This window comes from Aulonocara stuartgranti (assembly GCF_965226115.1).
Source record: "Aulonocara stuartgranti genome assembly, chromosome: 9".
Taxonomy (NCBI): Eukaryota; Metazoa; Chordata; class Actinopteri; order Cichliformes; family Cichlidae; genus Aulonocara; species Aulonocara stuartgranti.
Window position 1 is genome coordinate 25,511,092 of NC_138960.1, and position 21,920 is coordinate 25,533,011.

Consider the following 21,920-nt stretch of genomic DNA (forward strand, 5'->3'; position numbering starts at 1 on the left):
CACCGTGGAGAAGGAGTGCCTGGCCATCCGGTGGGCGGTCGGCTCCCTGCGCTATTACCTCCTGGGACGCTCATTCACCCTCTGTTCGGACCACGCCCCGCTGCAGTGGCTCCACTGCATGAAGGATGCCAACGCCCGGATCACCCGGTGGTATCTGGCGTTGCAGCCCTTTAAGTTCAAGGTGATCCATAGGCCGGGGGCACAGATGGCAGTGGCCGATTTCCTCTCTCGCTCGCGGGGGGGGGAGTTGGCTCGGCCGGACGGCTCCCCGGCCTCGAACGGGCGGTGGGGGTGTGTGGCGGAGGCGTGGCCCCGGGCGCAGCTGCAGGGGAGGAGTGGAGCGGAAGGCTCAACAGGGCGGCGCTGCGAGGCCGGTAAGAACAGCTGATGTTGTTTATGGACTGATGATGGTCTCCCTCCGCTGTGTTTATAGTGAGACGAGGAGGAGCGGCCAGAAGAGAGATCAGCTGGGCTCGTGAGCTGTCAGACTGTGTGACTGAGTCAGCTGTCAAAACAACAACACTTGAATAAATGTGGAAGTTGGCTGTACCTACCTGTGTGTGCGTGTGTCTGTGCCTGGTGTATTCCACAGTGACATATTGAAATCGCGTTTGAATTTGCGCTTGTTTTTTGCTTTCACTTTGCAATCGCGCGAACTATGTATAGAGAGCGACAGCACTGATTGGTGAGTGACGATAATTTGCGCACCAATTCCTCTGACATCGTTAGCTTACTATGCAAACATGACAAGTGAAATCTCTGGCAGCTTAAACATGTGAGAGGTTGATCACGCAGAGGATCGCTGAGCATTATGTGAGTGCGTGTGTAAAAGCAGAAGGATATATATTTTAGTTCTGCTGAGCCAAATAAGACAGGTCAGGGTGAAGAAGTGACAGCCAAAGAAAAGCTTACCACAAAACGGAAAAGTTATGACAAATCAGACTATAAGGCAAAAAGAAAGTGCAGCTTTATGGTTTCATGGACAAAAGAATTTCTGTGGCTGCAATATGACGAGCTAAATAACCAGGGCTGCACATAAGTGGTCCGCAGGTGCGCATTCGCTGTCAAAATAAAAAATGCGCACAAGATAAGGAAGTTGCAACGCGTGTTTGCGTACATAAGATTTTCAGGAGGACAGACATTTGTTTAGAACTCTTAAAGATGTCGAAGAAGCTCCTTTAAGCAATTACTTTGGTGTTCCTCCACCTCCAAAGAAATGTCAGGAGTCCAAACCACAAAAGAAGCGCGTATTCTCGGAAAAGTAGTTGCAGGAGGTGAGCTGGCTTCAAACAAATGATGAACGCACAGAGATGTGGTGCGGAATGTGCCGTGAAAATTTAATAAATGACAAATTAAAAAGGCATGAACATTTTTTTTTGTATCGAAAAAATATCGAACCGTGACACCAAAGTATCGAACCGAACCGAACCGTGAATTTTGTGTATCGTTGAACCCCTAGTAAACAGTTGTAAGCAAAGGATAGTGCTCGAGAAAGTGATGTTTTGGTCTCAGTTTCTCCTCTGGGAACACTTCTAAATATCTGTAATGGTGTTCTGAGATCTTACTTTGCATGTATCCTATTGTGTGATCTGTGTGGAGAGGAGCCATGACAAGCTCAACAACATCTTTCAGGGTCTTCAAAACCTCCCAAGCAGGCTCATCTTCTGGTACTTTGTCACCAATCATGAGTGGTATCATTCTCAACAAACACCAGTTTTCGTGTGCATTACCTCCTACACTTTTTCGCGCTGTGAAATTTGGGGCAATGGGTTGCAGTTTGTTTTGTCACTCCATTTGTAAGGAAAGCAACGGATGGAACGGTTGAGCTGCTCAAGAGATATGTATTTCTTCCTGATTAACACATCAAGACAGAGTGAAATTTCAACAGGTACAATCCCTTCAAGCAAATCATGCAAAGCATCTGGGGGATAACCTGATGTAGCATGAAAGTGACTGAGTCTGTCTGAGATTGGACACTGTCTTTTAACTCCACAGTGGTGAGCTTCTGCAGGATCAGACAGTGCTGCTTTGACATGGATGACTTAGTCCGTAGAGGAAACAGTCCTTCTCCTACTTCATGCTCCTGGATCTGTGACCTTTCGACAGAAATGTGAAGCTGAAAAGCTTTCAACAAACCTGCCTATTGAGTGAGCGCCAAGATTGTCAGCGACTACAGCAAGTACAGTGCCCTTGACCACTTTGCCCAGACTTGAAACAAAAATACCATTATCTTCAAAGGACTTCAAATCTTTGAGCAGTGGGTCCAAAACTTTTGCATAGCCAAACTGGTTGACATCATTTGCCTTGCATAAAATGGTTAAGTAAATGGAAGTCAGTGTAGATCTCAATGTGGCAGGTATGTCTGCAAACACCCAATACACAGCTGTGACTTTATGCTTCTTGCAGGATGTTCCCAGAGGGTTGCATATCTCAAAGTCATCTATTTAAAGGATGAGTGGGAGTTTAAGTTCGTCTTCACATAAAAAGCTGTTTTCTCTTAGTAAAGATCCATCATTAAATGATTTGTATTCTGAAGAGACATCAGATGGCCTTTTGTTTTGTAATATTGTGTTTTGAATGTCTCTGTTGTCCACAAGTTGAGATAATAATGGGAGGATTGGTATATACTGAAAAGTTTTATTATCTGTACTATCAAGTATGTCCTCAACAGGTTCAGTCAATGAGAGATGCTCCTTTCTAAATTGCTCTCTCCTGAACTGACTGCTTAAAGGCCCTTCCACTCTTAAAGCAGCACAGACAGGGCTTAGCCGGCAAAGGTCTTTGACCAGTTCTGAAATCACTGAGTCTTCCAATGTACAGCCATGTTTTCTCAAAGTGCTCAGAATTATTTCTTTAATGACGGGACCAGATGCAGATGCTGTAAGGAAATGAAGTTCCTCTACTAGTTCGTCAATGCATGAATTGGAGACACTGAAAATGCTCTCCATTTTCAGGAGTAGCCCCACTTTCTTAGTAATAATTTTGTTTAAGTCCTCATCCTCCTCAAGGACTGAGCCACATTCATTGTCATCGTCAACAATGTCACATTCTTCATCCGGGTTCTTTTGGTATTGATGAAGAACATTAGTCTTGAAATCTTCCAAGGAATGTGGGTTGTGTTTTCTACTCTTGTGGCTGTGGAATGTTGTGTATTTGTTAACCTTATAATCACAATCCTCAAAAACACATGGCACAGTTTCAAACTTTTTTAGATGGCCACAAGATGTTCAAAAAACTGCCTCTCACTGTCAAAAGAGCATGAATTACAGACAATGCACGTGAATGAAAGGATGTTGCCTGGCTGGGATGACTGTGAATGATGCCTTGACAAATGTGTCCTTAATGCACCCCATGTCTTGACAGTGCAAGGGCAATCTGCATGAAGGCAGGGTATGGAGTGGACTCGACCAAAATGCCCATGTATTAGCCTGACGTGTTTCAGCAGGTCTAATCTTTTTGTGGTTGTGAAGTTGCACAACTTGCATTTCCAGTTCATTTTCCCATAACTGAGGATTTTGGTTAAGATTAACCACATTTTTAAGGTCAATGTGATTTATTTCATTTAGAAACTTGCATACCTATAAAGGATACACCGGGTGTGGGGATGTGGGTGGGTGCGTCAGCCCTAGAACTGGTAACAGAGTCGTTTATCAGTGAGTCTCTGCTTGTAAAGGACACACGTGAGGATCTGAAAAAGAGGGCAAATAGTGAGTGTCCACATACACAGATTCTTCATGCAACAAAAATAAGAAAATACATTACACAAAAGAAATTTTCAGATATGTACCTGGTTACAAGTTATTTATCTAACCTCAAAATTTCTCTGAGTCTCTTTAATGAAGGTAGAAATTAAACATAAGGTGAATATTGTTCTTCAGTTTTTCTTTGCTCCTCTTATCTGAGAAGTCTGTCTGTCTGTTATACTTAACATGTCTCACACTCATACAGTAAGACAAATGGTGGTTGTCTAGTAAGGAAGTTGGGGGAAGCAGACAACTCCACAGGAAGAGTCTTTTGTGTCTTCGAGGACTCTGGGAGGTAGCAAGGGAGTGTGAACCTTAAGGTGTGAAACAGCTGTGTACTGCCTTTTGTTCCTGGAGAAGGTATTTAACTGAGAGCCATGCTAGGCTCAGGGAGACTCTGCTGACCGTCTGTCCCGCGGTCATGCGGAATGTTAGCTACCGCTCACCGCTCGTCTGCAGGCTTTATTTAAATGGAAAACTTCCACAACAGGCAAAAAAAAAGCTTTTTGCTAAAAAAAAAGATTTAGAGCAGAAGTTTTTTGCACTGCATTTTAAAATGAAAGCATATTGCATTTATTTACAATTAAAGACACAGAGCAGAAAGTGTGTTACTGTTTTACATCCACAGACACACAAGAAAAGAAGCAGGCAACATGAGGTCAAGTTATGGCAATTTTATTTGTGTATTTCAGTACATGTATTTAGATTAGAGTTTTTAAAAAAACAAACAAACGTCCCAAGAAGAAGGATGGGGTGAAAGAAAGGTGGAGAGAGGAGGAAGAAACTATTGATCTCCTCAAACTCGATGCTGCTGGATCAGCTCTTTCTCAGCAGTCTGCTCCAGAATCCCCTCCTGTCCTCGGCTTGCTTTTCTTTTGCCTTCTGTTCTTTTAAGGTTTTGTTGAGCTGCTCCTCGGCATCTTTAAATTTTTCTTTCAGCTGCTGTTTGGCCAGTTTCACTTTCTGTTTGAGGAGCTCTTTAGCTTCCTTTTTGTGCTTTCGTATTTCTTTAAGTGCGTCTTTGCAGTCTTTCCTGGTCACCGCAGAGCCGGTCATTTCTTTCTTGAATGCCTTCACCTCAATTTTCTCTTCTGCAAGTTCTTCTTGCACTTTCATCAGTTCCTTCTTCATGTTTTGAGTGTAACTCTTTGTATCTTCCATTTCTTTCTTTGCTTCCTGTATTTTAATTTTCTCTTCCTCCAACACTTTTTGAGCTTCCAACAATTCTTTCTTCATATTTTCAATCTCATTTTCTGCCTCGTGTTTACGTTTTTTCTCCTCTTCAAGTTGGTGCTTTACATGCAGTAATTCCTTCCTTAGTGTTTCAGCTTCAGCCATTACATTTGCAGCTTCTTGTGTTGCCAACTGCATTTTCCTTTTTCCCTCTTCAAAAGCTTCCCGCACCTCCTGTAATTCCTGAATCACATTTCCTGCCTCCTTCTTTGCAGTTTGATATTTATTTTTGGCTTCTTGTGCTGTGGTTTTCTCTTCCTCCAATGCTTTTTGAGCTTCCAACAGTTCTTTCTTCATGTTTTCAGTCTCGTTTTCTGCCTGTTGTTTTCCCATTTTCTCTCCTTTAAGTTTGAGACCCACATGCAGTAATTCCTGCAATACTACTTCAGTTTCAAACTTTGAATTTTTAGCTTCTCCTCTTGATTTTTCTGCCTCTTCTTTTAATTTGACATTTTCAGCCTGTATCATTTGAAATTCCTCTTGCAGGTTAATCAGCTGTACTGTATTGTATGGTGAAGCACTCGCCGATCCTCTTCTCATTCTCCCTCGATTCATTTTGGCCTTTTAAACAAATAAACCAACGTATTGTAGAGGAGTGAAGTTTTTGATGTTTTCTTCGTCAACTGTCGTTTGTCCTGCACAGAGATGCTGCTGTAGATGTGTCTCTAGCTGTGTCTGGATACAATGAAACATGCTGTAACTAAGTGCTTGTGTTGCACAGTTCTACTAAACATTCCATTCCATGCATGCTCCGCCCACATGGTCAGGAATGTCAGGTGCTGCATCGCCAAATGCTGCTCCCGTTGCCTAGCAATAACAGCTGTTTACTTTTTGGGGTCTGGTTCATTATTTAATAAAGAAAACATGTCCAAGTACTGGGTGCTGAGGCTCAGCGCATATTCTAGCCTGCTGTGTGGGTGGGCAGCTAGAAATCACTGGTGGGCAACATGAGTGAGGAGAAAACTGGAGCAGCCAAGCAGGGAGCTGCAGGTTGCTGGTTTGAGTCTCTGTTCAGATGCTGGTGTCTCCTCTCTCTGAGATGTCTGCAAACAGTCCCAAATAAAACAATAAGGATAATAAACAAAGACGTGACTAAAATAACAATTATGACTCTGATGTGTTTCATGTGTAGCAGGATGGCCTCTATACAGCAGTCGCTGCAAGCATCCACATCGCCACACTTACTTTTCTTTAAGCAGGCGTGCTGGGCTCCTCCTAAGGAAAGTTTGAAACTTCATTTCCTTCATGCTGGTGAACTTTTTACCAAATATTTTCATCAAAGCTTCTCCATCACTGACAGGGATTGTTTGGATCTTCACACTCATCTCCACCAACCCTAAAAAATGAGTCTCACTTTGCTCATATAATGCCAGGAGTGTCTCCATATTCCACAAAAGTCTATGCAAACATGTAACAGTATCCCAGAAATATTATTGATATTATAACAAAAGCTGTCACCAACACAATTGTCCCAAGTGCTTTTTTTATTAGTTATTGCAAATGCTTGATTGCAGTTCTTGCTAGATGACAAAACCACTTATTAGGTTTAGAAGGAAATGACTTTTTCTACATGAGGTAAAGTTGGAGAGCTGTTTCCCCAAACTAAATGAAATCATCATTTAAAAAACTACAATCTGTATTTACTCTGAACATCTGTGTTAACATTTGGAAACATGTAAGTGTAACAAACATGTTAAAACATAAGAAATCAGGAAGGGGCATGTATAGGAATTTCTTTTACTTATGTATTAATCACATTATTTTATTGTATGATACCTTGGTGCCACTGGATTTTAACAAGGGTCTGTTATGCAGAAATAACAGATTGTGTACTTACCTCACTAAAATAAAGGCATTTGCAATTGCATAGATTAATATGCATGCTTCATGGAATTAACTGCATAGATCATATTCATAGATGTAATATGCTTCACAGAACATGCCGTATTGCTCCTAATTATAGCGCAGACATATAATATTCAAAATTAATTTGGACCCCAGGTGTTTAAAAGAACCAGGTTGCTATATGTGGCCCGCTGAATAATTGGGGACGTATGATTATGAAAACAATTATCAAGCACTGATGTTCTGACACTACCCAATACAATAATAAATCAATTTAAAAATATTTTACTTGATCCCACAAAACTAAACGCAGGTGCAGCAACAGTGGGTATTTTCACACATACTAGTGGGATACAGTAGTACTTTGTTTTATTTTTTAACATCTGCCATTTCAATATTTTAGAAAAAGCTAGCATTGACTAATTTTTAAACTTAAAACAAGCAGTCAGACAGTCATGCACAGGCCTGGACTGGGACAACATTTCAGGCTGAGAGCTTTACCCCCCCCCCCCCCCCCCCGCTTTTATTTTGGTATGACACCATGGGGAACTTCAGCTACTTTCTGTCAGAGACCGTTGGAAACACTGATGGTCCCATGAGACGCCCTCCCTCTCTCAGACACACTTGTCCCGCCCCGTGAGCGAGTATCTTAATCATAAGTAAGTAGGAGAGACTTTCTATCTGTTGTGATATTTTGATACCATGGTAGCATTTACAGGATATTGTTTTATAGTGATATTATACAGTAAAACTGTTACTCAATAAGGCCCATTTACTAGTTGTTTTTCTCTTTCTCTGTGACCCAAGAATTAATGTGTAAGAATCACAGGCTGGTACCAAGGTCGAAAATACCACAGAGATCACTTCCTTATTCCCATCCTCCCTTCTTTATCTCCTAGAAAAGAGCTTGTTAAAGGCCAGGTGGTTTGTTTCAGAATTCACTAATGAAAGAACTCTGTATTCTATGTCTAGGAGTGTATTTCGCTGGGATAATCATAAATTGTAGCTGAACTGATAAACTATACAAAGGATACTTCTTTGCTCAGAGGGCAGGAAGATGCTTCCTTATTTGGTCTGTACCGGTTTGAACTGAGAATCTGCTGACACACGAACCTTTTTCCTCTATATAAACTGTTGTCTGATGAATAAACCTTTGAGTTGATTTTGGGAAAGCAACCTGAAGCAGTCTGTGTTTCCTTGTTCTCCCAAGCTACTCCCGACGTCGTAACTAACCTGCTGAACGGCATACCTGAGTGTTACTTTGAATAATTTTGAATCTTATAGGGTAAAGACAAAACTCTGCTTATATGTGCCCACGCCTCGGAGGAAACCCGATCCACGGATGACCCGGGACGGAGATTTCTTTCACTATCCAATCAGAGGTGAGGAAGGCAGGACCTGCCCCTACTTACTGATGAGTAAGATACTCTTTAACCACACATCAATAAATACAGTTAATAATTCAAACTCTCAGAGCAGTCTTTGTTTTTTACTGATCGTTTCGCGTTGGCTTTATTCGTTTTGCTGCTGAAAAATCTCCCTACAGCTGGAGTTCATGATGCTGCTGTGTCCCAGTGTTTCCCCGCAGTGCGAACAGCTGAGCGGATTATGAAGCAGATACGGGAGCAAAGCGGTATCTGCATGACAGAACAATCGACTACTGCTGCGCACATTTTTAAATACAAGCAAACATGCTTCAGAGCTTTTTCAGAAAGTTCTGGTGCTGCTAAAACAAAGCCGCCAGTTACAGCTGGGAGAAAGCTTTCAGTGAGCTCTCCGGGATGATGAGCTACAGTGAAGATCAATGGGGAGAAGCAGACGGATGCAACAGCTGTTTTTTAAGAGTTTTAAAACACGACTGTTGGGAATAATCTGCCCAACAGTCGTGTTTGATGGCAATGAGGCATGTTGTATAGAGCGCTTTGAGTACTCCGGGAGAGTAGAAAAGCGCTACATAAGAATCAGTCCATTTACCAGTGTTCATAGAATCTCAAAGACATACCGGATTTAAGTTTGTTTACCTGCTTTATGTGTTTACCCAGAAGCAGAGCCACCACAACTTAAGGATTGCCGCTCTCCTTTCTCAAAAAAAATAATAATTAAAAATCGTCTGACGTCCATTTTCTTTTCCATCAAGGCAGGAAAGTAGTTTGCAAAGACCGCGATTGTAATTATTGGGGGCGTCCAAATTCATGGGCTGCATCCTCCCGGGACGCATTTGTAGACCGATTACGTCACAGCGTCGCGCCGAAGGCTGACCAATGTGTCCTCCTTTTCCCCGAATTTGAAGGATGGGTCGGGTGTGTCCCTCATGGCCCACCATATCCCAGAATTCATAGCGCGGCCCAGCCAAACTCCAGTTTCCGGCAATGGCGGCCACTACTAAGTTTTAAAATTACTCTTATTATTCTTTCTGGGTCATATAATAAACTTTTAACATATTTTCAGCCGAGAATGAGGGTGTGTAAACTTCAAATATCTGCTCGGTTTATCAAGATATCGCATATTTGCAAAAGTGCTTCGAGGTTTTCGGAGACGTCTGTTACCCACCAGCTCGACAGCTAGCCGGGAGCTCGAGGGTCACTAGAGCCGCCGAGAACGGCACAACTCCCGGAACATCATTTTCAGATCACTGCTGTCTTTCGCTACTCAGGTTAAACGTAGGTTTACATCCGGCCCACCCGACCTTCTGAGGACCCGGCCCACATAGCCCACGAAGGCCGGGTCCTCAGGAGGATTCAGCCCATGAATTTGGACACGACCTCAGTGTTCCGATTACCAGTCCGGGACTGGTCATGCATGCTGACTGATAAAAACCGCACCACGAACACATTTCATTGCAACTTACCAGCAGTTGTCTAGACAGTTAACAGACAGCAACAGATTAAAAGTTTCATTTCAAGTAATGGTGCATTACACAGACCTAAGCAATGCAAGTAAAGTGTAATAGCTCATCACTTCAAAAATTACCATTTGTATGCGCTATTATATATTATTCACCCTGTGTAAATAGCTTACCTTCACTTCTGTGGTTCGATCGGGTTCGATGGAAGCCGAAAACCCCCCCCAGAATTTTCTTGCAGTCCCGCTCAGTCAAAAAGCGCGGTCTGGCGCATGGCAAATTAGGAACATAAGACTCACGGTTTGGGGGTATATTTTACTGCATTTTTTAATGTAATGTTGTTACTCTTAAGAAAAGGGTATAATAAACCCATTACTTTATAATTCCTTGGCTGAGTGCAATAATAGAGTAAATTTTATATGATTTGCATAGATTATATATACCTCTCTCCAAAATAGCTTTTATCAGTGTATAAAGATAAAAGCACACAAAGAAACACAGACGGTCACTTATGCTGTCATTACTCGGTCTTCTCCTCTGATCCATTAACAGACAGGAGATCCAGAGAGGAACTCCAGGGAGATGATGAGTTTCTTACCCACAGCCAACTCTTTGCTGATGGGACGGATTCAGATAATCAGCTGGTAGCAAACATACTGCCTGAAAAACCAGAGCCAACATTTAACCTTCCTTCATTAAGGAACAGTGAAATAATCACTGGTGGAAAGATCTCTAGATCAATGCCATACTGTATCAGTTTGACTGTTCAACAGGGGCTTATCAAACAATTCAGTGTTTAGTTAAAACAGCTCTTACCTCATGACTGGATACACAGACTGGAGTCTTCACATCATCAGAGCAGAGCAGCCCAACAGCACACAGCAGCAGAACAGCTGGAGAGATAGAAAACTGAATCTTTAGTTTAAACAATTATTCAAACTATTATTAAAAAGAAAAAAAAAGTGGGTTCTTAAGGCTCTTCACAGTGATGGATCATTAAAGATGAGATCAAGAGCCTTTGGTTCAGTTGCACGCTCAGATGGTTTTACGCTCAAGCACTACGACTATGCACAACTTTGCTTAGTCACAGTAAACCCATAGCACAGAACTTTTGGGCTTCTTTTGCAAGCTGAACAGCTTCATCCACATCTGCTATGCTTGTGACAGCATCATCAACATAGAAGTCTCTCATAATGAATTGTGAGCCTGGAGGACACACTCTCACTCTCCTTAGCAAGATGATTTAAGACGTAGTTAGCACATCCAGTTGAAGATGCAGCACTGAAAAGGTGAACTTTCATGCAGAATTCTTTTACATCTTTATTTCCATCTTCACACACTCACAGTGAACACCACAAAGGAAAATACAAGTAATTACTTACAGCTTAATCTTAGAAATAAATGTTTGATTACAAGACAGAGTCTGAAAGAAAAAAAATGTAATCTAGTTAATCAGCTTAAAAGATCCTGATAGAACTAGCTGGCCACAAAGCAAAACAAAACATACTCAAGGTCATATTGTACACATCTGAGTAACACTGACTGTGCCATTTCCAAATTAAATGATTAAATGATCTGCAAAAGATGGGAAATTATCCCAGTGTGCCTCTCTGTCGTAAATGGAAACTACACTGTTTCACTTTCCATAGGAATCCTCAATCAGGAGGATCTTTCTGAGGTAACATAATTATTTATTTAAAAATAAACTGAATGAATGAGTCGCTCTTCATGCTAGAGTCACTTTTATGGTCTGCCTTTTAATGTGGGGCAAGGCTCATTTTGAGTGATGGGTTTATGGTTTGTTGATACTGAGTTGATGGTTTCACTAAGAGCTTCTCTTCAGACCTGCTTGCACACTTGGGATACCCACACATTTAAAGTTAGAACATTCAATAAAAAGACATTTCATTCAATCCCACACTGTGGAAACTCACTGGTTACAACAGCACAATAAATAAGAAAAATAGTGTTTAAAAAGCCAAAAATATTATACGATGCACAAATGGTTACTACATACAGTAAAATACACTGAGATTTATATGCTTATAATATAATATAATATAATATAATATAATATAATATAATATAATATAATAATTTAAAAAATATAATATAATTATTAAAAATTATTTTCTTTTTTTTTCTTCTCTTTTGTGAACCCAGATGTTTTCCATGTGTTTTCTTTGTTTGTAATCAGAAGAATCTGATCCTTTTGCAAATTCTATTGAATTTTATAGTGTCTGTTAGGCCAAGATCATCTTGACTAGGAGTCATTATTCATTTGTTCTACTGTGATTTTATGATTGATTTATTCCTTTGTTTTGCTGCGTAGGAGCGATGGGCTGAGCCAGCATATCCTTCCCTTTGTGATGAGTCTGTCAGGATCTGCTCGCTTCGCCTTTATCCCCTGTCATCACAGGCAGCAGCTTCGACCTTTAGCATTATATGAAACACTTACAAATATTTTAAACTTTAACTGAAATTCATCCTGACTTGTCATCTTTAAAGTGAATAAGGTGGTATATATTTTTGGAATTACATCTCCTGGTTAACTTTTGGATTTCCTGAAATTCCCCAAGGTGGCGCTGTGGCAACACAAACCTCCATGTTTGTGTCTTCCACGTAGTGGTGCTTTGAGCAGTGGACTCCTGTCTATAGCTGCTGTGCTTGAGGATTCACATTCAGCTTTATTGTAACATTACAGATTTTAAAAAGTAAAAAGTGTCTGAAAAAACTTTTGTTACAGAGCTCCACAAAATAAGATACCATGTTTTAGATACGTGTAAAATTCGAAAATAACAAAATCTTAATTTGTAAAGTCAGGCACAGTTTGTTTTCACTCTGAATGTGTTGTACTCTAGTATAACACAAAACCATTAAAGAGAAAAATACAATTTGTATATATAAAAAGTATTTTCCTGTGAAATTCTTATGAAAAAAATTCTGATTGTTATTTCTTTGACAAGACTCGAATAAAACAGCCGAGGAAACACCAGGCATGGCCAAATTAGTTTCTTTATTTAAAGTACATTTTATTGCAGGTGTAATTCTGGAAGATAAAATGTTGTAGATAAAATGTAATATAGTGTAAAAGTTCCAGTAAAATATATAAAGAAAGTTTATTATGAAAAAAATAAATGTGTACAAAAAATATAATGCTTGCATTCTCTGCTGGTGTATAAATGCATTCAAAAAAACATAGACGTTACATTGCCATGTATAACAAAATATATGCAACATGTAATAAATTCCTGAGTCTTCATATAAACATAATGGAGAAATCTTTTTTCCATAGCTACATCTCTAAAGTACATTCCTCTGAATATTTTAGTTTCATAATTAATTGTATTTTGTAGCTGCACAATAAAAACTGCACAAAATTAAAAAAAACTTTAAAACTTTAAAAACAAAACTGCTTGCTATCCTTGAATATAATATAAAGCAAGTACATTCTACTCTAAAATCTTAGGTTAGTACCATTTTATCAGTATTGTTATGCAAGCTGTTGGATATACGGATAAAAATAAAGGTATAAAGGCGATCACTCTGCATCGGATGGTTTCAGAAGCTCCTTCTCAGCTGCCACAGTGTCTCCGTCACATGTTTCTGCTCTCTTTTCTTCAGTGGCGCAGGTTTGACAGTAGTCATTGGTGGCCTGGGTTTTCTTTTCTTCACTTGCTTTGGTCAAGGCAGACATGTCAACGATGGTCGACGCATTCTGGTAGTCGCTGCAAGTCTGATTGATTGTGTTTTGGTAGAGCTGCAAAAAGTGAATGTTGATAGTGATTACGCTGCTACATTCACATATATGTTGGAGTATAATTTAACACAAATATTGAGATTTTCTTTAAGGCCTACGTTCTCCTCTTGGTCTAGGAGCAGGTCACACAGAAAGGACACCAACTTGGAGAAAGAGGGGCGGTTAGCAGGAGCCAGGGCCCAACACTTATGCATCATCCCGTACCTGCAGAAGAACATTCACAACACTACTGACTTAATAAAAGCAAAAATTATATTTAAAAGTCCAGAATAGCTAAAGTTTCAAAACAGAACAGAAATGGAGTATTATTTTTGACTTTTACTGATGTATTAATGTGATTCTGTCTTTATTTGAATCCTAAAATAATAGTTTTCTTAAAACAACCTAGTACATTTATGAAACATTTAAGATGAGACTTACACAGTTTCGTTGGCATAGTATGGACACTCCATCTTAAATCCTCTCTCAATCATTGAATAGAACATATGATCCACCTTTATGCCCGGATATGGAGTGACACCTGCGACAAACATCATTGAGACGTTAGAACTGATTGTTTATCTTTTGAATGTGCTGCTCACAATGAGTTAATGTTTGTGAAAGTTACCGAGTGAGAAGATCTCCCAGAGCAGAATGCCGTAAGCCCAGACATCGCTCTTCATGGTGTACATTCCCTGAAAGATGCTCTCAGGAGCCATCCACTTTACTGGCAAACGCACCTGTGAGACAGCAGGGCTCAGTCACCCACCCACAGGGATTAACATAAGAGTCAGTGAATAATATAAAATGACCAAAGGATCATCCAACATACGTTTCCTCTCACGACGTAGTTGGAGTCGTTGTCGATGTCCCGGGCGAGTCCAAAGTCACCGATTTTCACCTGCCTGCCGTTTGTCACTAAGACATTTCGAGCTGCCAGGTCCCGATGGATACACTGCAGACAAAAGGAGCAGTCATCAGCATATGTTTTGTGTATTTATTTGGATATCCAATTTTAGTTATATTTAAATAATTTCCCCTTGAACTGTGCGGTTTATAAAATTCCAAATCTCCTAAATATAGATATATTATGACAAAATGCAAAGAACTAAGAAACTAACACAGGTGTTTCAGGTTTGGTCTGCCAATATAGGTCTAAATTAATCATCAACACAGAGGAACAAAAAAGACTAAATATGTTTCTGCAGAGAGGCTGGGTGACAGATGTTTGTCTGGTGTTTGCCGCCTACATTCTTGGAGGAGAGGAACTCCATGCCTCTTGCTACTTGGAAGGCAAAGCTCAGCAGGTCATCAAAGGTCAGGGCTTCCAGGTCTTCCGTCTGCTCGTCTGAGGTTTCAAAGCTCTCTGGGTCTGCAGATAAATTGTGTTCTGAATTTCACAGTAGTGTGTCAACCTCTGTTCACACATACACCTTTTTTTAAACGTGTTTTTTTTCACCATGATAACGTGTATGCTCTGCTGGCTTTATATCACATTTCTCACCTTCACAGCTGTCCACGTCGTCAGAGTTGATGGTAAGGAGCGCGATGTCCTCCTGCCCCCTTGTGTTAGTGGTGTACATAGGCACGTAATTATCTACTGGTGCTTCCAGCGCACTGAGAAAAGACAAATGTAACACAACTGTAATGCCAAACAAACTTCACAGAGAATAATTTAACAAATAAACAAAAGGCAGCACTGATACAGAAACATGTCTCACCTGGGGCATTTCCTGAGCTGCAGGTTGTGGTAGAGGCTTCTGAAACGGTCTTTGTCAAAAGCGTCGGTGACAGACTTGTGGTAACGTTCACAGTTGTTTTTTAAGTAATTCAGCAGGTCTCCATGGCAGCAGTACTGGAAAATCAGGTATACTGGTCCTAGATGAGGGGAAATTAGGTTATTTTAAAACTTCTGTTTGACATTAATATACAGCATCAAATAATCAGAAACCAGGGCAGTAGGTCTCATCTGAAAGAGCCCAAGTTTGATGACTATTGTGCATGTGTGTGATCTGCTGCGTTAAACGCACCAGAGTCTGTGCATGCACCGAGCAGGTTGACAATGTTGGCATGGTGTCCGATGTGAGTTAGCATCTTGAGCTCTGACATCAAAGCCTCCTTCTCCATAGACTGGTGTTTTTCTGCAGAGTCAAGTACAAGATTAGCACTTTTAGGTAAAACCCTTTTAACGCTCTGCATTTCTCATGAAACAAATACCAACCTTTCAGCATCTTAACGGCCACCTTCTGCGAGACTCCTGGCTTTTTGATGCCATAAGCTGTAGCCTGGACCACCATGCCAAAAGCTCCAGAGCCCAGTTCTTTACCTGAGGAGGACAGAAAAACACTCAAAAGTCTGTTTTGTATATTAAATTGACTACGTTTATCAACACGTTGTCATGAAATATGAGGGAAATAGTGTTCACATTAAGTTAGTTTTTAGATTGAGCTTATGCCATTAAAAAAACAAAACAAAACTAAAGACAAATGATTGTTCTGCAAAATTAAACCAAAGAGTTGTGGCCTCTTAGAGGTGTCCTGTTGGGGCCCCTTCATATGTTTCACATATCTATCTGGTTAGAAGTTCCGGCAAAGAGACATTTCCTCTTTAAACGTGGTGTATTGCTGAGTTCAGACAACACTTTGAGGCCCAGAAAGGTAAAACTCTTCATAAAAAAATGAAAAGAGGAAAGTCTGAATATTTCACAGATAACACATTTATGTAGAAGAACTTTTTTCCTCTTTTTCTGCTTCAGTCTTTTGCAAGCCCTCAATACGTCTTGCTACCATTTGAAGGGCTTCTTGTTCTTTGGTTTCGGAGGTCTGCTAGCAGCTAAATCAATAATTTTACATATATTTAAATGTTCTTTTAAACTTCTTCTTACTGACTGAGTGTAAAACTTTACATTGCCTTTATGTGTTGATGCATATATTTAACCCTGTAACTTGGTGTACTTCATACCCAGTTCAAGGTTCTCCCTGGGAAACTCCCATTTCCTGTCATACTCAAAGTCCTTGAAGTTGATGTAGATGTAATCATTATCACTGGGTCCAGTCATCTGGATCATCTGAAGCTGAGGCTGATATTGAGGTTTCTGCTGGAAACACAAAAGGTTTGGTGTCACGTCTTTGTGTGTGTTTGCATTTATATGTATGCTGATACACCTTATTTATATTTACCTTCTTTTTGACAAAATACGTGAGCACCATGATGGCGAGTGTCAAAGCCAGAGCCAGAACCACACATACTGTCAGCAGGAAGGAGTTCTTCTCAGGTGGCTTACCTAAAAAACAAAACAAAACAATGTGAGCAACTTTTAGATTTTTTTTTTCATCAAATATTTTCAGTAAATATATTCATGAGACTTGTTATTACCAATAGAGGGCTGAGGTGTAGGTGGGATGATCATGTAATAGGTTTTGCACCAGGAGCCAACTGAGTTTGTCAGACAAAACCTGAATTGGTCTCCTTTTAACACGTCTTTGCTCACTAAGCTCTTGATCGGCTTATAGCAGGAAACATCAGAATCTATTTGAAATGCATTTGGGACCTCATCCCAGGATGAGTCAATTTCACTGCAGCTGTGAAACAAAGTAAAAGGAGTTTAAATAATCAGAGCTAAAATGCTCTGAGCTGAACGGCTGTGCAGGTAATCATACCTGTCATTGGACTTAGAGCAAAACATCCAGGTATAGTTTGCTGGCACAGGACTGACAGTCTCAAGGTTGAGGGTACCATCATCCTTATTAAACAAGAAGTTGAACTTTGGTTCATCTGGAACAAAAATCAGATGATCTCAAACATTCTCACATTTTAAATATAAATTATAATTAAATTTAAGTAATAATACAACTGTAACAAAGGTTACATTAACCCACCTACAACACACACTGATATGATCTTTGTTTCCTTTTGTCCTCCAGCCTCCAGGTGTAACTTATAATCTCCTGATATGAGTGGATCACAAAGCTTCACAGTCCTGAGAAACAGTTCATTACAGTCCTCATATCACATGATTACACTGATCATGAAAAACATGAATGAATGAATAGTTTTACACTTCTACATGATGACAGTTTGCTTCATTGAAGTACCTGTGCTGTGTTACCCATGTCTCCCTGACACATTTAGTCCTGTTTTTGTCAGGAGTCTCCCAGGAACAGTACTGGAGAACAGGATGGTAGGAAACAGTGGCCTGCAAGCAGGTGCTGGATGCCTCCTGAGCTGATAGGATCTTGGTCTCATCCAGCTGTGCAGAGAGGAAACCTTCATCTGAGGAAACACAAGAATAAACCAGATTTATTCAGTGGGAACAGTTTCAAATAATAATGACATGAAATGAAGTCTACTGACCTGAGACATTAACATGAACAGACTTTGAGTTTTTATTTGCACTCGTGCAGGTGTATGTGCCGCTGTGCTCCTCTCTCACTGATCTGATGGACAGGTAGGCCATCTGAACACCGAAATGTGAGTCATTTTTAATGCACATCTGGAAGAAAAACCCCATAATAATGATCATTTGCAGGATGATTATCAGTGAAGTACTTTTTGTCTCAGACTGAGGAATATTAAAAAGGTCGGTCAGTTTTCAGACAAACATAACAAGAAAGTTTAAGGAAACTCTCCCTGATTACAGGACATTACTGTACCTCCTCCTCCTTCTCTGGTTTACGTGACAGTGTCCTGGCATTGAGGTGTTTTCCTCCTTTCTCCCACACAGGTGATCTCAGACTGTATCCCTTTACTCTGCAGCGAAGCAACAGAGACTGACCTTTGCTCAGGGTGACAGTAGAAACCTCATCTTTGTTCATTACGCTGCTCTGTAAGTCTGAAACACACATCAGGGCCTCAAGTCAAAAATATATTTTTCAGGCAGAATTTGTCATTTGCTTCTCTGAGATCAGTTAGTTAATGTCTGAGTAAACATTGTTTTTTCAAGTATTTGAACCAAATTTTACTGAAATTAACTCCTGTAATAATTTATGGATAAATTCATTATGGATGTATTAAATTTGTTATGAATTAATTTAAATCCAGTTACCGTAGTCATACAGTTGGGAGCACTCTTGTCCTTCAGCATTGGTTGCACAGCACATCATTCCTCTATTATAATATTCAGTGCTTGATATTGTGCGCTCTGTCTTTCTGTCGCTTCCCTTTAAACTCTGTTGTCCATCCTTGTTACTGGTCAAACAGAGAGAAAAATGTTAGTGCTGTAAAATTATATTTTCAGAGCGCTGTGTCTTTGACAAACATTATTATCAAAGCTTGTCTAATACCCATTTATCCCAACCACCCACCAAAATAAAGCATCTCTCCAAATGATTCAGTCTAAAATCAGACATTAAGAAGTGCTGCTATTCTAAAGTTTACATACAAATGTAAAGGACAACATCTTACCCAGACCATTTGATTGTGGGTTTGGGGAAACCCTCAGAGATGCACTTAAAATGCGGGGAAGTATCTGACACGTCAACACCATCGAGCATCAGCTGTGGTTTTGTTGGACATTCTAAACAACAAAGAAAACAGTTAACTTCATTTTTTATTATCACTAATTTATGATCAAACAGAGAATATGTGAGTATTATAGAAGAAAGAAGGTGAGAAGCTGTTACTCACTCATTACATGAAGAATCACAGTCGTGGAGAACATGGTGACATTGTTGGATTTACACGTCAGAGTGTACTCCCCTGAATCTGTCTCAGAAAGCGGTGATGTGACCATGGACTGACTCCCATTTCTGCTGAGGTTAAAAGAAACATCTCAGTTTAATTACATAAAAAGATAAAGCACACAAACAGAAACACAGACAGTCACTTACGCTGTCATTACTCGGTCTTCTCCTCTGATCCAGTGGCAAACAGGAGATCCAGCGAGGAACTCCAGGGAGATGATGAGTTTCATACCCACAGCCAAAACTTTGGTGATGGGACCAGATGGATTCTGATAATCAGCTGGTGTCAAACATGCTGCCTGAAAAACAAGACCCACCATTTAATCCTCCTTTATTAAGCAGCAATAAAATAATCACTGATGGCAAGATGTTAAAAAAATGCTTTACAAAAACACATAAAAAGGTTGATTTAGCAATTAATTGTCTGAAGTTGTAATAAAAGCTGAGAGATTGTTAATCACCAAACCAAGCATGAACATTATTTATGTTTACATATTAAGACAAAATAAAAACATAAATTATTAGACTATATAGTTATTTAAGAAAAATAAAGCAAAAATGGAGAAGAATTGTATAAAAACCAAAGTAACTATTTATTACTTCCACAGGATTTAAGAGGGTAAGTAGCAGCCAAGTGCTGATCTTTAGTAATCATGAGCACCTGTAATAAAACAAATGTTTCAGTGGTTTTCTGGTCTGGAGAATTGGGGCGTGAAAGTGTAACAACATCAACAATCATCTCAGAGAAGGAATTGTTGCTCCCAATCAATCTGGGAAGGGTTACTCGGCCATTTGAAATCCATCACTCTACAGCGAGAAAGACTATTTACAAGTGGAAAACAGTCAACACAGTTGCCAATCTTGCCAGGAGTGACGTCCCAGCAAATTCACCCCAAATTCAGACAGTGCAAACCTCAGAATCAGCAAGAAGCTTGTGAGCTACATGTCAGTCTCTATTGGCTTCAGTTAACATTTTAATTATTAAAGTTCACGACGGTACAATTAGAAAAAGACTGAAGAAACCCTCGTCTCTCTAAAAAGAACATGGCAGCACAGCTTAGCTTTGCAAAGTTGCACAAATCTGAACATCTGAACCAAGACTTCTGGAACAATGTCCACTGGGCAGTTGAGACCAAAGTGGAGACGTTTGGTCGTCATGCACAGCACCACATATGATGAAAAACTAAACACACCATATCATCACCAACACCTCATACCAACTGTGAAGCATGGTGGTGTAGGGGTGATAATTTGGGCTATAAAAATGACTGATGACCTCACACAGAAAACTATTATTAAAGCTATTGCTGTTAAATCTTGGGGGTCTAATTATATTTTTTAAACACAGCTTCTGAATTTGACTCAGTATTTGTTAAACAAATAATGTCACTGCTAAGGGTCAAATGATTATTTTAATTTGTCCTGTCATGTAAAACCTTGGAAACGAAAGCGGGTATACTTTATTTTTCACACAACTACATGTGTGAAAATATTAAACTATGAACTGGTTAAAAAAATGTACATTTACTTTTATAATGGAATAAAATTTGGACTCAGAGTTTTTACTGAAATGAGACAAAGTGACAGATTTCAAGAAATGAAACAGGAGTACCATTTCCCCTGTGACGTTTTAGATCATCTTGTTGCTCTGCATTTTTTTGTTTTTGCATACTCATAAAACACTGACACTGTCATTAGTGAAAATAAGATACAGCTACACAAAGTTTGAAGAATATTTTCTTTTGTTTATACAAAAAAGTTAGTTAGTTAGTTAGTTAGTTAGTTAGTTAGTTAGTTAGTTAGTTAGTTAGTTAGTTCAATTACTTCATATTGGAATTCTAATGGTTTGTGCATATATTATTTACAGTTACTATGTGTCAGTTCAGCAATTGTGCAGCACCTACTAAATTGTGCCGTTTTCCCCCATTATTTTCCAGTTAAAGCAGCTCTTACTTCATAACTGGGCACACATGGTGGGGTCTTCCCATCATCAGACAGTGCCCCAACAGCACACAGCAGCAGAACAGCTGGAGATACAGAAAATTAAAACTTCAGTTCAAACAAATGCACATTTCCCGAATTATTAGAAATTTACTGGAAAATAACAAGTGAAACAGGAATTGATTATTTAATTTTAAAGAAAATACAGCATAAGCAAATAAGCAAATCTGAAAAAAGCGCAAAGCAACACAGTCATGAGGACAAATGAACTGATGTGTTAAGTGTTTCCTGTGAATTTATTAATGGCACAGTAGAGTTTTTTTTATTATATTAAACTAGAAATGTTAAACACTTCTAAACTATAAAAATCACACAAAGTGTAATTTGCGTGTTTTTACCTATTATTTCTGATATTTATTTTCTTCCTGAGATCATCATCACCGTCACCTTATATGAACTACAAATGTGAGCCTTAACACTTGTCAGTCGCTGCTGAGCCTTGAAGTTCCTCAAACTGAAAATTTAGATCTTGATGTCAACCCAATATTTTATATCTGAATATTTATTTATAACACGCCATTTTTTATTTTTGAACCCTAACTGTTAAATGATAAACGTGAAGCTAAAAGTTGCACTACTTCAGTGGCAATAATTCAGGCCACAAAACAGGGATTTGAAAGAGTCTTACTCACCCGCAATCATATTTTGGTGCCTTGGCATTGATGCGTATTTTCTGGCTGCTTTACATGCTCACTCTGTGGCTAGACTGGCGTACAAGACGCCCGTATGTGCCTTATAAATAGAGGAAGTATAAGACCATTGGATGACGCTGAGAGCCTAAAATATACACGCGAGAAACTACTGTTTTCTCGTTATTGTTGGAGATTTAAAAAAAT

At 39.6% G+C, this 21,920-nt stretch overlaps 1 protein-coding gene across 4 annotated transcripts; it reads right to left on the reverse strand.

The window, feature by feature from the left end:
- Window positions 1-12,661: 12,661 nt before the first annotated feature.
- Window positions 12,662-21,834, reverse strand: LOC309714751 (receptor-type tyrosine-protein kinase FLT3-like). Of its 4 annotated transcripts, none has more exons than XM_082547426.1 (24): window positions 21,717-21,834; window positions 21,037-21,110; window positions 19,231-19,382; window positions 19,028-19,149; window positions 18,806-18,917; window positions 18,447-18,589; window positions 18,055-18,233; window positions 17,756-17,894; window positions 17,497-17,674; window positions 17,281-17,381; window positions 17,062-17,176; window positions 16,778-16,983; window positions 16,582-16,685; window positions 16,364-16,499; window positions 15,624-15,728; window positions 15,433-15,543; window positions 15,124-15,280; window positions 14,907-15,019; window positions 14,653-14,792; window positions 14,235-14,357; window positions 14,031-14,142; window positions 13,844-13,943; window positions 13,522-13,627; window positions 12,662-13,423 (listed from the first exon to the last, which is right to left on the reverse strand). In XM_082547426.1, the coding sequence occupies exons 1-24, from the start codon at window positions 21,742-21,744 to the stop codon at window positions 13,205-13,207; spliced, it is 3,075 nt and encodes a 1,024-aa protein (XP_082403552.1). In that variant the 5' UTR covers window positions 21,745-21,834; the 3' UTR covers window positions 12,662-13,204. The 4 variants fall into 4 exon arrangements, with proteins under 4 accessions (XP_082403552.1, XP_082403553.1, XP_082403554.1 ...); XM_082547427.1 differs by having other exon boundaries at window positions 16,364-16,496; window positions 19,028-19,152; XM_082547428.1 differs by having other exon boundaries at window positions 14,653-14,774; window positions 19,028-19,152.
- Window positions 21,835-21,920: the final 86 nt, after the last annotated feature.

What these genes read in the sequence shown, in the direction of transcription:
- LOC309714751 (XM_082547425.1), bottom strand. Translation starts at nt 21,744, where the DNA reads ATGCCAAGGCACCAAAATATGATTGCGG. An exon ending in GCACCAAAATATGATTGCGG is followed by an intron (nt 21,111 to 21,716) that starts GTGAGTAAGACT and finishes CTGTATCTCCAG; the next exon opens with CTGTTCTGCTGCTGTGTGCT. An exon ending in TCCTAGACCAAGAGGAGAAC is followed by an intron (nt 13,424 to 13,521) that starts GTAGGCCTTAAA and finishes CACTTTTTGCAG; the next exon opens with CTCTACCAAAACACAATCAA.